Below are 12,358 nucleotides of genomic sequence, written 5' to 3' on the forward strand. Positions count from 1 at the left end.
TCCAAAGGCCACGGTACACTGCAGCTTTGAAGCAGTACATAAATTTGGGTGCACGACGACGCAGCTGGTGATTCTGACGGTCAGATGACAGTACTACACGTAGAGTAGTGAGTCAGCCGTGACGTTTTAGAAGAGATGCATCTTTTCCTTGTGGTGACGAGTTGTCTTTAGACTACACAGAACCTAACCCCTGGTCCATGGTTGGCGGTACCTTGCGTGCACCGGACGGTCAAGCTTTAGTCCAACATCCAAAGGCTAGCAGCTTCTCTTGTTTTAGGACTGGTACCTCCACCGGTTCAGGCTATCTAACCCCTACCTTCCTACTGCCATTATTTATGTCTATAGGCGCATGTGGCCATTTTACGATCGGGAAAGATTGATGTCACGTAGAGACAACGTTAGGATCGACCCGACATGTCCAATTTTATGTGGGTCACGACGGTTCAATCCAGTAGAAGGTTTTGTAGTTGAGTGCGAACTAAGTCGTTTGGGTTTCCAAAACGTTAGCTTGGTTCCACCTCGAAAGTTAGACGTGGATTTGTCCATGAGAGATTTGGGAATGATCTTCCAAAATTCAAAGTGAATTCCTTTCCTACGAGGGAATCAAAAGATCTTTTGGAGCGTGATGTCTCCACCATTTCACTGGATGGTTTAAACCATGACGAGACAAGACCTTGATATGTCTAGCCAAAAAGGAAAGCCGGAAAGACTGAAAGGAACCGAGATTTTTTGTGATTTCTGCTGACTTTTCTGAGCGACGAATCCACAATGCAACAGATAAAGAAGGATTACTATTTTTATAGGCATATACATAACATACAAAAATACATACATACATACATACATACATACATACATACATACATACATGTATATATGTATATTGTTAAAAAGAAGGAAATTTTTCTTTCTCGCTGATACCTCGGGACAAATCAGTTTACATCGGTCAGGATAATAACGGCCTAAAATTTTGCAAAAGATGGTATCAGTGTCCATTACAGATACAAACCGATTTCTCACCAAGTATGCACGTTCCAGGAAACGCAGATGGGTAAGGTTCTAACAACCTCAGTAGCAGCAGCCAATTGCATCCATTAGCCGACCATGTTAGAGTAGAGAACAGTCTGCATATTTGCAAGCATAAAGGTTGTCCAAAAACCTTCATCAGCTAGTAAGTTTGTTCATGGACTTCCTTGACAAACTAATCTGTTTAAAACCAAGCAACAACCACTTGAAGATGATGTCCTTAGAGCCTTTAAGTAATGCATACAAGGAACGATTTGCTGCTTTTGGGCTCCCGAGCAAACCTTTTAACTGTCACCATCAGGAGCTTTGCAGCCAAAGCTTGATACACCGTTGCAATTCTTGGAAGATTTGTCTACAAATCAACAATTAGCATTCTCGTGTGCATTTCAGAACTCTGTCATGTCTAGAGTCCCGACCTGCTACGGAAAAGCACTTAAAATCTTATCACGTTCACGGTAGCACCTGCTTCATGGCAAAGGTATGCTACAACAAATTTCGAATTAATATATATCAATATCCAATAAAGTAAAGTCAATGATAAAAATATCTTAATAACAGCAATGGAGACTTTAGATACAGTGGCATGTAAATATTTGCAACAAGAAGGCCTGAAGTTTCGTCTAAACTGACTCAACATCGTTCTGTGTTGTAGCTTTGACAAGTGCAACACTGTTTCCCTACTCTGCAGCGACGACAAGTTTTTAGAAAACAATCTAAGGTAGTATAACTTATATGAGATCAAGAAACCAGAATGCAAACTTCGTCCCAGGAAATCCCAGCTAAAACTTCCTTGGCAGAGTTGTTCAGATACCATCATAGAAAACCTGCAATATCATAAATTAGGCTCAAAGGAGGTTGTAAGTTTTTCCAGTGTTGGGGATGTCACAATTTCCCTCTAAATGCCTAATAACTGCCAAGAAGTCCTGAACATGAAGGCCATGAGATTTGGCTTCTTTATACAAATTATGACTTATGAGCAGCAGCTGCAATTGGAATTGGTGGAGAAGCAGATTCAGGAAAGCCCAAAGCAGGCATTAAATCCTGCCACATATAAAGCAAGCCTTATATGAGACCAAGATTCATGTCTACTTCATGTTTTCCATCACTTTTAGACATCCAAAATCCTTAAGCAGTTGGACAGGAGGCCATCACCATTAAGAAGGTCCCTTGACCGAATACGTGGGTGCACTAATAGCAGTTTGTGATATCACCTGCAGTGTAGGAAGTTCATACAAAAGCACCACATGCGGTATAAGAAGTTCATACAAAAGAACTGCCAGGTAAGGAATTAGGAAAACAGTCTGAAAAATATGCCCAATTTGCTGCACTCAATTTCAACCTACCTCAACAAGAATATTAGGGTCCAGTCCAACTTTCTAGCGGGGACGCAAAGCTTCTGAAAAGGAAGCCATCATACTGCAAGAGTAGGGTAACAATAAAATAAATATAACACATATTTGGAACAGTCCATTTAAGAGGTGCATCTACTTAGATTGAGTACATGACCAGATAAACCTTCCCATGATCATGTTGAAAACTGGTTTCATAGCTGCACCATTTCCAACCTCCCCAAGATAGAATCTTGATTCAGATTCCATTCAATAATATCACAACGGAGATCTCAATACGTGTAAGTACAAAGTGAGGCACATTCTTAAATAAAATTTAGGAGCAGATGAGAGGAATCGACCTTCCCCATGATGTCTAAGAATGGTGCCACTGTTTCATATAAAGATGCATCACCTGCAAATTTAACAACTGCATCATAGGTCCACGATGGAACTCACCCTATAACAAGTTAAATCCAACTTCAACAAACAAGAAAACCAGATTTAATTAAGAAAGTAACAGGAAACAAGATTAAAACTGCAAGACAAAATCAAAACCAAATAACACAAAATCAGCTTAACAATTTGAATCTACTTTAAGTGCCATTCACAATTCAGAATAACTAAACAAGCAATACAGATAAATTCAACTGATTGCTAACATCTGAAAATAAATTTAGCTGAGGTGATAACAATCAGCCCGCCATCTTCTGCAGGCTTTTTAGAGCCTGAAACTGGAGCCTGTTAAAGAAGCACTACAGTTTGCTGTATAATTGAAGCACACTGACACACAAGTACAATTACATAGGCATACTAAGAATTCATTGCAAGAAATAGTTTCTAAAATAGGAAAATAAAAACCAAAATATCTAACCTCAAAAAAAGACGACAAAATATCTAACCTCTAAAAAAGATGCCCCTGTATCTTTGATATGCTTGTATATCAGTTTAGAAGTGGCACCATTGATGGCCGATATATCAACGTACCTGTGATTATCTATACAGAGTGAAGTGATATCATATATATGAATGTATGTGTGTGTGTATGCATGTATACTCCACTATGTTATTCATTGTTGTGGAAACAACACACAACTTGTCAACGTAGAATGCTTATACCAATGAAATACTGTGATAGAAAAGGAAGTAGCTAAAACAGTAATTTAATATTACAGTTAGCGAAATTAATACTCTTTACTCCAGCTTGAACAAGCCAACAGACAGCAAGAAACTATTGAAACAGCAGAAAAGTCATGTTGAAGACAATGCTATAGATGGTAGGCAAAACAGCTCACGCTAATGGATTGTAGGCTCTAACAGTCTGACAAGTCTCTATAATGCTCTAAATCAAGCAGTTCAAATCATTTGATAAAATCCAGAAAGACTGGTAAGAACTTTCCCAACAGACTATCTTCATTTGACCTGTTCTCTTTAAGTTTTAAGACTATCTTCATTTGACCTGTTCTCTTCAAGTTTTAATTTTTGAAGTCCATACACATAGCTGCAAGCATACATCTCTCTTTTAGTTTTTATTTTAAAGGTCTTTCCTGATAGTTGCAAGCAGCATGCAGCAAGCCAGAGGGCATATGTACATTCAAACATGATAGAGTGTATAAGAGACTAGTTGTTCTTCAATACGAACTTTACCTCTTTAAATATCTTCATAATAGGAATAGTTCCATGAAAAGGAGCATTTTGCGACAATAGTCGGTAAGAACACAAATGGATCATGATGGTGGCCATTCCAGAACTCACCTAAGATAGACCTGATCAAGAATTCAAGATCACAAAAGGAGATGATAGCATCCTGCTTAAGATTGAATCCGATCATATTTTCAAAAAATAATGAGGACAAGAAGAACAGTTGCTTCTAGAATGCTGATTTCAAATTTATCATGGAAAGGTAAGGATAACCTTTTCCTGGACCCATTCTTCAAGTAGATCATTTGTCCCAATTACGAAATCAATCTATGCATGGAAGTACCAGCTATAGCATTACAGGAAATATGATTGCACAAATGAGCAAATTAAACCACGGTATACATATGTTGGGATTTGAGTACTCCAGAAGAATAAATAGAAAGAATAAAAACATGCTAACAATAAATACAGAAAAATCACAGCAATCGCAAGAACACCATAATTTTTCATGGTTCAATCGAAGCCTACGTCCACACAAGGAACAGAGCAAAAAGGAGCTTCCACTATAATAATAGTTTGAAGTATAAAATTTTTTTTCTGACACTACATCGGGAACACCGCTTCTAATACAAGAAAGAATAAATTCAAAGATGAAACAAACCTCCAAAAGAACCCTCCTCCGAGGTTGAGCGAACTCCTCCAATCGATGCTCTCCAATCTTCTTTTATTGAACGAAGCACCCTCCAAGCCTCTCTTCTTCCCTTTCCCTCTCTCTTTTTGGTGGCTCACGGTCTTCTCGCAGCTTTTTTTTCCTTCTTGTGTTCTATTCTCACATCCACAGGGCCCCCCTTTTATAGGACAAAGGCTAGAGTCCTTTACGGACTCTTTTTCCACGTCACAGTGTTTCACGTGCCTCTTGGCTTTCACGCAGTGGGTTCCGCACCGCGCAAGATTTCCACACACCACTAAGCCTCTTCCATGTGTTGTGCGCTGGTCTCTGCACACCACCAAAAAGTCATGTGAGAAACCTTTTTCTTCTCACTGCTTCCATACGCTGCCCCAAAAAAAAAAAGTTACCTGAAACCTTTTTGTACCCAGGCTTTCATGCAACCCAAAAGTTCTATTGCTCCCATTAAATAGGTTTCTTCTCCCCTTTTTTTATTTTTTAAGGAATTGTAATCCCATATGAGGAAGGATTATTCAACAACATATTGCCCTTGCAGGATCAGCAAGCGTCGTAAAAGTCACATTGCCAGATGATGCAACTTCTACGGGTGACGATCCGTACCTATAGGTGAAGCACCGGAATCTCTTCAAACAGTTCTGGTTGAAATATAAAAGAAAATATTAATTGACAAAAATACTATTTTATGATCTAACTAGAACAACTTATGTGGCATTGCATAATCATCTCAAAAATCTCAAGAAAAAAAACAACAAGATGTTAGGATTTTGAATGCTCGAGTTATTGATATCTAATTGAATAATAAATATTTCCACTAAAACAAGAAGCTTGGATATTTGGCTCAGTCGCTGAGATGAAAAGGCATTACACATCATGCAACAAAACCTGATAGTTCGATGAAATTTTATTGCCCAAGTATTAGCTCATAGAATACAAGTATGAAAAGAAACTGGTCAGATCATAACATCTATCACTTGTTGTTTCCTTCCTCATCTATTTCTTTGGGAAAAAAAGCCTATACAGCTGACACCCAAACAAAAAAAAAAAAAAAAAGGGCTATAGCAGTAAGAAATTGCAAATGAATAGTCATGAAAAAATGTAAATGATATAGGGGAGAAATTTGCAGTGATATTATAACCATGAGTTTATAACAAGTAACAGAAAAAATTATTAGTGCACTGCATAATCCATTAGTTCAATGGATATACATTCAAGTGAGCCTGTAGTAAATATGCCTACTCTAGTGTTTCACTTCCACAAAATGTGATCTTTTAATGAATCCACAGTGTTAGTTGACTAGAAGTGAATGAACATGTTTAGATGCTTTATCTTTTCGATCAATTAGAAGATATTCTTCGATGTATAGCTAGTAGATGTTAAAATACAATGGCAGAAGCCACCATAGTGTTTCAATCATTAGACACCTGCTAATTAATTGTAAAAGAGCCTAACTTAATAGACATGGTACTCTTCAGCCAGAACAAACATGGTTTTGGGGGGAAAAAATCAATTCACATGTTTACAACAGGTTATAGATTTATGCCATTGATCTTCAGGATTCATTTCTTCAAGCAGATCAGAAGTGATGAAGATCAGTCCTGGATTTGGCAAGGATCTAGATCTGAGAATATTATAATAAAATCATGTGGTAGGATACACTCACCATCAAGTAGTACTTACAATATATATAAGGAAAAGAGCACTTTCCATTGGTATGCAGAACAAATACATGGAATATTGATAAATAGATAGCAGAGAGAGAAAACAATCCAAACTTCAAGCTTGTATGTTGTTTGTTAATTATATGACATACCTTCTGCCAAGGTTGATGATCTGATCACACTTGCTCTTAGATTTATTCTAAACAGTAATATTGCATCTACGATAAAGGAAAGGCAAGAAGTTAGACTTAAAAAAAGTTTCCAAGATACACCGGAAATTGGATTTCACAAATACACTCATTTGGTTGTAGATACATAAATGCAGATATAAATTGAAAGCTGAAACAATGTTCCATTTGAATGGGCTTAGCCTTTCAGGACTACAAAATTGTGATATTAAGTGTCATGAGAAACCACTTCAATTGAATACTTAAGATGTATGATATCATAGACCAATAGACGTTAGCACTAAGCTTATGGATTCTGTAAAATATTCAGTAGCACAAGAAAAACCAGCTGCTTATAAGAAATATCCTATAACCAAATCATTCTCCAAATTTAGCACTCTGATGACAAGAGGATGAAATAGGATAAAGAAGACAAGATTAGAACTGTCACGCCCCAAATCCGGGACATAACACGGCCATGCTACCGAGGGATGGAACCCACGATAACACGAAATCAATCCATCATAATCATCTAAAATCCGTCAAACAAAAAGATTCAATTCTATTATTCATCAAATAATCGAATCAATATTGGTTCAGAGCATCTAAATCCAAAAGCAAATACTAACCCGAATCTCAATATTCATAAATAACTACAAATCCATGATTATAAAATAAATTAAACTTCTGCTGTCAAATTTTCAAGCTTGCTATGCCGATCTTCAAGCTTGGATTCCTTTTTCCGATCCTAACCTTATTTCTCTGTTCAAACAAAAAGAAAACAAAAAGAATATGAGCTACACTAGCCCAGTAAGTAGAACTTGCACTTCCTTATCGGATCAAACATAAGTTTTTCATGATAATGCAATATTTAGAAAATAACAGGTAATACAAAATAAAGCATTTCATAGAGCATATAACAAAACAAGTTATAAACTCATCATGCATGCATAAATCATGTATATTTCACAATCATGAATCGTAAATCATTTTCATCATGTATTCATGTCATGTTTCAAAACATTGCTCACAGATATTCGTGCTAAGGTCACTATTATACCCGTGACAGAGCCATGTTTCTTAATCGACAGAGTTCTTAATTCATGTGCCAACTTTATACCCGTTGGCAGGGCCATATTTCGTGTGGATGCTAGCTCCAGATGTCGACCTTCCCGAACGGATTCATTCATAGCCATCTGAGAGCCTTTGAAATCATTATATATTTTTTTTAAAGCATACATATACATAGATGGAAAAACAATGAAATTCATGCTTCATAATCATGCTATTTTTATAAGACATATTCATGAAATCAATGCTCATAATAAAACATACTTTTTCATATCACATATGCCGATCCTTATTTTATGAAAAATTATGATTTCATCAATAGCAATTCTTTGCATAAAAACATGAACATTTAAAAATAAATAAGGAGCATAAGATCTACTTACCTCGTTCATCTTAGATCTTCAGACTTCGTTAAAAGAATCAGCTAATCCTATTTAAAATATCAAATCATCATCAATTTCTATTCCATAAATATAATAAAATTAAATCATAAGGAAAGAGGACTGTTGTCCGGATGTGTCGGACCATCCAGATACCAGGGCAATTCAGGGTCTCTGATCTGAGGGTCAGATTTAAGTGACTTGATCAAGAAATCGTGAAGCACAGATCGAATTAAGATCAAGATCAATCAATAGGGTTCTTTAATAATGGGTTTGAAAAATACTTGATATGGCCAAATGAGGTCGACATACAGCACGGATATCAAAGCAACTTCGGATCATCTTGTTAGAGTCAATATGAGCCTCTAAAAGATGAAGGCATAACTCGATACAGGATTCATAGATCTTCTTAGAGAGAGAAAGTCAGTCATGAGAGAGAAAGTAGAGAGAGAAAGTGGAGAGAGAATCTTCGTATCCTTCAAAAGTGACAATCATGGTTGAGATCATCAGAGGTTATATCAGGGTGACTTAATATGGATTAACCATGATCGATGTTATCAATTTCGAATAAGGATCGGATCGGGATCCAATCTACTGCACGAATTTCGGAGCAGTCTCAGATCATCATATTTTCATCTCAAGTTTCTCCTAGGGTCTGTGATGCAATCAGAGAGAGAGAATGACCCTAGAGGGACAAAATCCATAAAAAAATAAAAGGGTCTAGAGAGAGAAAATAGAAAGAAAATCCAGAGAGAGAAAATAGAGAGAGAAGGTAGAGAGAGAAAATTCAATTCTAGAGAGAGAAAAACTTAAGAGAGAGATGAGAAAAACTTTCTCTCACATATGTTTATTATTATTATTATTATTTTCTTTTTTTTCTTTTTTTTTTTTTTTTTTCTTTTCTTTTTCTTTTTCCTTTTTCTTTTCTTTTTCTTTTTCCTTCTTCCCGCGGCCTTCTTGGGCCGAAACAGGGGAAGACCGTGAGGTCCCCCCCCTCAGTGGCTCGGGCTCTAATGGGGTGGCGGCTTGGCCGGAGGTCTGGCAACGACGGCCGACCATGCGAAGCCAGTCGGTGACGGGGTTCGGCCGACAAGCTTTCCTTCCTTTCTTTTTTTTTTTTTCGAAAAAAACAGAGGATCCGTCCCCTTCTTCATGATTTCCGACCATGGATCGGTCACCGGCAGCCAAACACTCAAGGAAAGAGAGAGAGATAGATGGGGGTCCGATCTCGGAGATGAGACGTCGAAATCGACGGTGCCGGTGGCCGGAAAAGAGAGAAACGTGGCCGGTCGAACAGGGATTTCACGCTTCATGGGTTTTCTGCTGATCCCGATGGCCGGCGAGGGGTCTAAAATCATGGGGAGAAAGAAAAGAGGGAGAGGAAGGAAGATTGAACCCTTACCTAAACTCCGGTGGCCTCTTCGACCTTCGATTTCCAACGAACACAAGAAAAGGGTGCTGCGGCTTCCAAGGAAAAAAAAGAGGAATTTGACCTCAACGATCGCTGGTGGAGGATCGAGAGGGAGAGGGGAGGCTTATTTATAGAGGGCCCTGGTGTTTTAAGGGTCCTAGAATCCTTCTCCGATCAGGATTCATCGGAGAAGAAGACTCCCAAAGGGAGTCTTCTTCCGTTCCCTTTTTTTTTTTTTTTTTGATTGTGGGCTGATTCTGGGCTTTGTGGGATGGTTTTTGGCCCAATTGGGCTGGGTTATCACAAGAACAATACAGTTTAGCAGCCTAATGACATCAGCTATGGCAACCCAATAGCATCCTTCCAATCCTCAGTTGGCATACAGAACTTTCATGACAAAATTCTCACTGACAACATTAACAAAATAGTACAATCTTTTCTAAAATAATAGAAAAAGGTGCATTCCAATGCATGAGGCTCTGGCCACTGCAGGATCAGAGGAGGATCGGATATATGGAGCTTTAAAACCACATGCAGAGAGGTTGTTTTCATCTCAGGAAGTCATGATACATAGGTCACAATGGAGTAACCTTACTGTTTTGCCCAGACTCACCCTCAATCTTTTGTAAAACAATAAGTTATGCAATTTAACAACAGATAAGAACCCCGACTTAAATTCAGAAGTGAAGACTATTATTTGTAACAGTACCAGCAGACAAGAGCCCCGACTTAAAAGTCAGAAGCAAAGACCATTATTTCTAACAGTACCTCGAACATGATTTGAAAATCCTTTATGATGATGCAGGCAAGCAATTTTTCAGAAAAAGTCTTCTTTTAATTTAATTTGAGGGATCATTGACTTGCCTATTCAGTGGAATCAAGAAATGCATTTAAAGAATCCCATGTCCAAATAAAACAAGATCATCTTTAAAGCATATAATTAAGAAATACCAACAACAGCAACAATAAGTACCCAGCTTTTATAAGATTCAAAGCCATGGGTGTTCCCATGATTCCAGGAGCTACAAAACCCCCCTCAAAATTCAACACCTGCAGATCAAATCATGAATTATAAGAAAAATGAAAAACGAAATTCATGATTTTCAGAATCAATTGTAGAGAAAGTTATACTTTCTCATCAAGAGGGTAAGATGGCTGCTTTTTTGGGTCATGCGACTCCATGGGCACCGACTAATGATACAGGATAAGGATTTTTTTCTTTTTTGGCAAATTAGAAGGAACAGAACAAGAGATTATTCAAGAGAGAGCTGGATGGATTCAGAGGGTACCTTCGGTGGCTTCGTCTGAGGGTTGGGAAGGGACGATGGTGGGGAAAGTGGAGCGACATTTAGGAAAGGGATTTGGGCGCCTCGGAGGGGGGAAGGGGGTGGAGACTGTGGAGCAGAAACTGGAGGGCGACGCCAGGGATGAACGTCGGAGATAGGATGGGGTCGAGACAAGAACAAGAGGAGGAGAAAAGAAGGCTGGAGTGGTCCAGCAAGAGCTTCGCCATTGGGCTCTCTTGCTGCTCCCCCCTCAATTTTCCGCCGTTTGCACACCCACTCTTCTTTAAAACACAAGTTTCAATGAACCTCTTCAACCTCAATGTCGGCAGAGGCGGAGGCAGAGAGGGCAGAGGCGGTAACGGGATTGCCGACCCGCTGCCCTTCCATCATCACCAGCTCTTCCGGGCCACCCCCAAACCTTCTCCTCCGTTGTTCTCCCTCCCCTCCTCAATTCCTTCTCGCATCCCCTTCATCGACCACGAATTCTCTCCTTTGCAACAGTCGCCTCCCTCCATCCTCCTCCTGCGACCTCAATGACCTTCTCGAGGCCAGCTTCGATGGCCTCGATCGGACCTCCTCCTCTCCCCGCTCTCTAATTCTCGTCGCTTCGTTCCCTTCTCCCTCCATCGCTTCGCCGCCCACCCCCTTCTCCGCCCTCTTCGTCGCTCGCCCACGACGCCCTTCCATGCTGCTCCACCGCCTTCACCCATTTTCCTATCGTCAACTACCTCCTTGCCCTTTCCCCTCCCTCCCCACGGCTGGCCCCACCACCGTCCCCGGCCTCCACCTCCTCGACTTCTCTCGCGGTGCGCCGTCGCCTGGCATGAATGAGCCATGGGTTTGCTTCAGAGACGTGAGGAAGGCCACGGCGGGGAGCAAGGAAGGGAGCCGATGCTGAATTGAGAAAAATGGGAATCAGGCGTTTTGCATCAGGGGAGGAGAGTTGGAGAAATGGACCCGGCAACGAAGTGAAGCGAGGATGGATTAAATGGGGAGAGAACTATGATGAGAGGAGGGCAAAGGATCCTGGAGGGAAGAAGATAACACTGCTGAGATTTGGGGGTGTTGCGGCCTTCTTTCGGTTGGGGCAGTCGGCCTGAAGCCGACTAGCTGCGCCTGAGTGCCGGCCGGTGGAAACGCCGACAGATGATGTACCATGATTGGAGAAGGTGCAAACGGTCAACACCGAGAGCGAGAACGAGCGTTGCGGTGGGTGTCGGTGATAGTCTCTCTCGACGTCGGAAGAGAGAGACCTACAAAGAAAGTTCCATGGAAGATAGCTCCGATGAGAATCTCCGTGGAGCCTCAATGTGGAGCCAGTATTGTATACCCGAAAGATCTCTCGGATTCATTACCTAAATAATTTTAAAAAAAAAATTATTTATCAAAATAATATAATTTTTAATTTATTTATAAAAATAATATAAATTTATAAAATATTATTTCAAATAATGTTTTCTAACCATCATGTCACCATCCTTTCTATTCCACGTGGATGCTAAAAAAAAAAATAAAAAATTAAAATTATCATTTGAAATGATAATTTTAAAAATATCATTTCAAATAGTGATTTAAAAAAAATATTTTGAAATGACATTTTCAAAAAATATCATTTTAAATAACAACTTTAATTATTTATTTTTTAAAAAATAAATAAATAAAAATAAAATTATAATTTTAAATTTATAAAAAGATAAAAATT

The 12,358-nt window shown here is 39.1% G+C and overlaps 1 protein-coding gene across 37 annotated transcripts; it reads right to left on the reverse strand.

Annotated features, from left to right (window-relative positions):
* Window positions 1-769: 769 nt before the first annotated feature.
* LOC105032911 (uncharacterized) lies at window positions 770-11,988 on the reverse strand. 37 transcript variants are annotated; one of them, XR_012139327.1, is made up of 9 exons: window positions 10,660-11,988; window positions 10,344-10,420; window positions 6,494-6,559; window positions 5,073-5,318; window positions 4,657-4,992; window positions 3,257-3,341; window positions 2,717-2,814; window positions 2,370-2,442; window positions 770-1,509 (listed from the first exon to the last, which is right to left on the reverse strand). XR_012139327.1 is itself a non-coding variant. In XM_073253166.1 (8 exons), the coding sequence occupies exons 4-7, from the start codon at window positions 5,126-5,128 to the stop codon at window positions 2,731-2,733; spliced, it is 561 nt and encodes a 186-aa protein (XP_073109267.1). In that variant the 5' UTR covers window positions 5,129-5,318; window positions 6,494-6,559; window positions 10,344-10,420; window positions 10,660-11,988; the 3' UTR covers window positions 1,511-2,607; window positions 2,717-2,730. The 37 variants fall into 37 exon arrangements, 13 of the variants coding, with proteins under 13 accessions (XP_073109267.1, XP_073109268.1, XP_073109260.1 ...); XR_012139325.1 differs by having other exon boundaries at window positions 2,542-2,814; window positions 10,660-11,987; XR_012139324.1 differs by having other exon boundaries at window positions 2,528-2,814; window positions 10,660-11,987.
* Window positions 11,989-12,358: the final 370 nt, after the last annotated feature.

This window comes from Elaeis guineensis, chromosome 2 (genome assembly GCF_000442705.2).
Source record: "Elaeis guineensis isolate ETL-2024a chromosome 2, EG11, whole genome shotgun sequence".
In the NCBI taxonomy this organism is placed as follows: domain Eukaryota; kingdom Viridiplantae; phylum Streptophyta; class Magnoliopsida; order Arecales; family Arecaceae; genus Elaeis; species Elaeis guineensis.

What these genes read in the sequence shown, in the direction of transcription:
- LOC105032911 (XM_073253166.1), bottom strand. Translation starts at nt 5,128, where the DNA reads ATGGGAGCAATAGAACTTTTGGGTTGCATGAAAGCCTGGGTACAAAAA. An exon ending in TGGGTACAAAAAGGTTTCAG is followed by an intron (nt 4,993 to 5,072) that starts GTAACTTTTTTT and finishes GGTGGTGTGCAG; the next exon opens with AGACCAGCGCACAACACATG. An exon ending in GGAGGAGGGTTCTTTTGGAG is followed by an intron (nt 3,342 to 4,656) that starts GTTTGTTTCATC and finishes AGATAATCACAG; the next exon opens with GTACGTTGATATATCGGCCA.